The sequence below is a fragment of the Orycteropus afer genome, unplaced genomic scaffold (genome assembly GCF_000298275.1).
Source record: "Orycteropus afer afer isolate SDZICR_OR568_19922 unplaced genomic scaffold, OryAfe1.0 scaffold00029, whole genome shotgun sequence".
NCBI classification, from domain to species: Eukaryota; Metazoa; Chordata; class Mammalia; order Tubulidentata; family Orycteropodidae; genus Orycteropus; species Orycteropus afer.
The window spans coordinates 4,665,401-4,667,481 of NW_006921616.1; the positions used below are offsets into that span (position 1 = coordinate 4,665,401).

The window sequence follows — 2,081 nt, forward strand, 5'->3', positions numbered from 1 at the left end:
TTGTTGAGTATCCACTATGGGCAAGCTTCTTTTTGTTGTTGTTAGGTGCTATCAAGTCAATTCCAACTCACAGTGACCCCATGAGACAGAGTAGAACTCCCTCTATAGCTCTCTATGTTGCAGCCTTTATGGGAGCAGTTTGCCAAGTCTTTCTCCCATGGAACCACAGGGTGGGTTTGAACCACCAAACTTTTGGTTAGCACCCAATCACTGAACCATTTCACCACCAGGGCTCCTTTAGATTGGCCAGGAACTCTGCCAAATCTCATTGAATCCTTACAGCAATATTTTGACTTGGATATAATTATATATGCCAGTTTTACAGATCAAGAAATGGAATACATGGAAGATTAAGAAGGTGCCAGTTGGTAAGTGACAGACCAACACTTAACTCAAGGAAGGCTTATGATCTTCACCATAACTCATCCTGCCTCTCATAAATTTAAAAAAAAAAAGACCCATTGCTCTTGAGTTGATTCAAACTCATAGTGATACCATGGGACAGAGCAGAATTGTCCCACAGGGTTTCCAAGGCTGTGCTCTTTATGGAAACAGACTACTACATCTCTCTCCCATGGAGCAGCTAGTAGGCTTGAATTGCCAACCTTTAGGTTAGCTCCTGAGAGTTCAATCACTGTGCCACCAGAGCTCTTTTCTCATAAATTGCTGAGTGATGTTGTTCATCAATTGCCCAAAGGGCATAACTTACAACTAGCAAGTCATTTAGCTGCATCACTGAGTGGCCTCTAATTTTTCCATTTTTATCTTGTTTAAGGCCCCAAAATATATGTTAGGAAAATGCATCTTGTTGCCTCTTACCGCGTTTACACGGAAAGGATAAAGCCCATTTAGTTTCTTCTGAAATGGAGTTTTCCACTTTCCCTTGAAGTAGACAGCATTCACTAGAACCATCCTGGTCTCCTCGTCCACCGAACCTTCTGGTAGCAGGTTTGGAATTTTGCCTGCAGAAGACATGATATGTCTAGGTTTCATGATATGTCTAGGTTTCAAGATATGTCTGGGTTTCATGATCGAGAACGGTGAAGCTATTATGATTTCTTGAGTTCTTCGAGTAGCTAACCAACTCAATATCTTCGTTTATCAAACTGCAGAGATGCTTATCTTCAAGCTTGAATTTCTCTCTAGATTTATTTGAAACCAGGTCAAATTTCTCAGGTTTGTGAAATCCGAGGAAAAATTAAGGAATACTGCATTTAAAATTAAAAATGAAACTATCATATTTGGAAAGAAAATTTTCATTTCCTTTTATAGTGCTTCTCCTGAGTCTTGCAGTTGTGTGTGAGTTATTTCATTCAAAATGGAGTGAAAGAGAGTCTCTTAAGGGGGTTCTGATCACCTGCTTACCATCACCTCTCACAACTACTCTGGTAGGTGGTTGTTAATTAGTGTCAGAGTTTTCTAAGTGGAGAGAAGGACACAAAACATTTTCTTAGTTTTACCTTTGGTTTGAGTATTGACCCAGGAATTAATCTTTCTTCTGGCTTCTTCTGCACATTCTAGGAAATCCACTGCCTGAGGTTCTATAGAGTAATATTTCTTAGAGAGTTGCATGTATTCCTTTAAAGAAAGAAAATGCCATGTTTACACAGAATTTACACTGAGGGAATTCTGGTGTAATTGCAAATATGGACCTTCTGTCAAGATCGGGAGGTCTGCAGAGGGAACTAGTGGAGGCCAGATATGGGGAAGGGGTGTGAAAGAGGAAACAGTTGAGATTACCGGTGCACAGTGGGTCTCCTTCCCCATACTGTGCCTTCACAGCCTCTCCCCTGCCCTGCACTCTGCATTGTGCAGAGCTGATAGAGAGAGTAGCTGCCATGGACTCCACTCTGACTCATGGTCACCTTAGGCAACAACAGGAGGAAGCATTGCCCAGCCCAGAACCATGCTTACAATCACCAGCATGGTGAGTCCATCCTTGTGGCTATGGTGCCAGTCTACATCACTGTGTATCTCCTTAGAGCCTGCTTTGCTTTGTAGACTTAGAATAGTAGAAAAGAAGCCTGGCTTGGGGAGAGGGGCTTTTGAAATCAGTTGTACTTTTCCTGATTTACGACTCC

General features: G+C 41.9%; 1 protein-coding gene across 1 annotated transcript in view; it reads right to left on the reverse strand.

Moving 5' to 3' along the window:
* Nucleotides 1–2,081, reverse strand: part of SERPINB2 (serpin family B member 2) — a 9,422-nt gene that overhangs the window by 1,339 nt on the left and 6,002 nt on the right. The window contains exons 4-5 of the mRNA XM_007935536.1: nt 1,461–1,578; nt 820–962 (exon numbers count right to left, since the gene is read on the reverse strand). Of these exons, the coding sequence (XP_007933727.1) occupies nt 820–962; nt 1,461–1,578 (261 nt within the window). The remainder of the gene's footprint in view (nt 1–819; nt 963–1,460; nt 1,579–2,081) is intronic.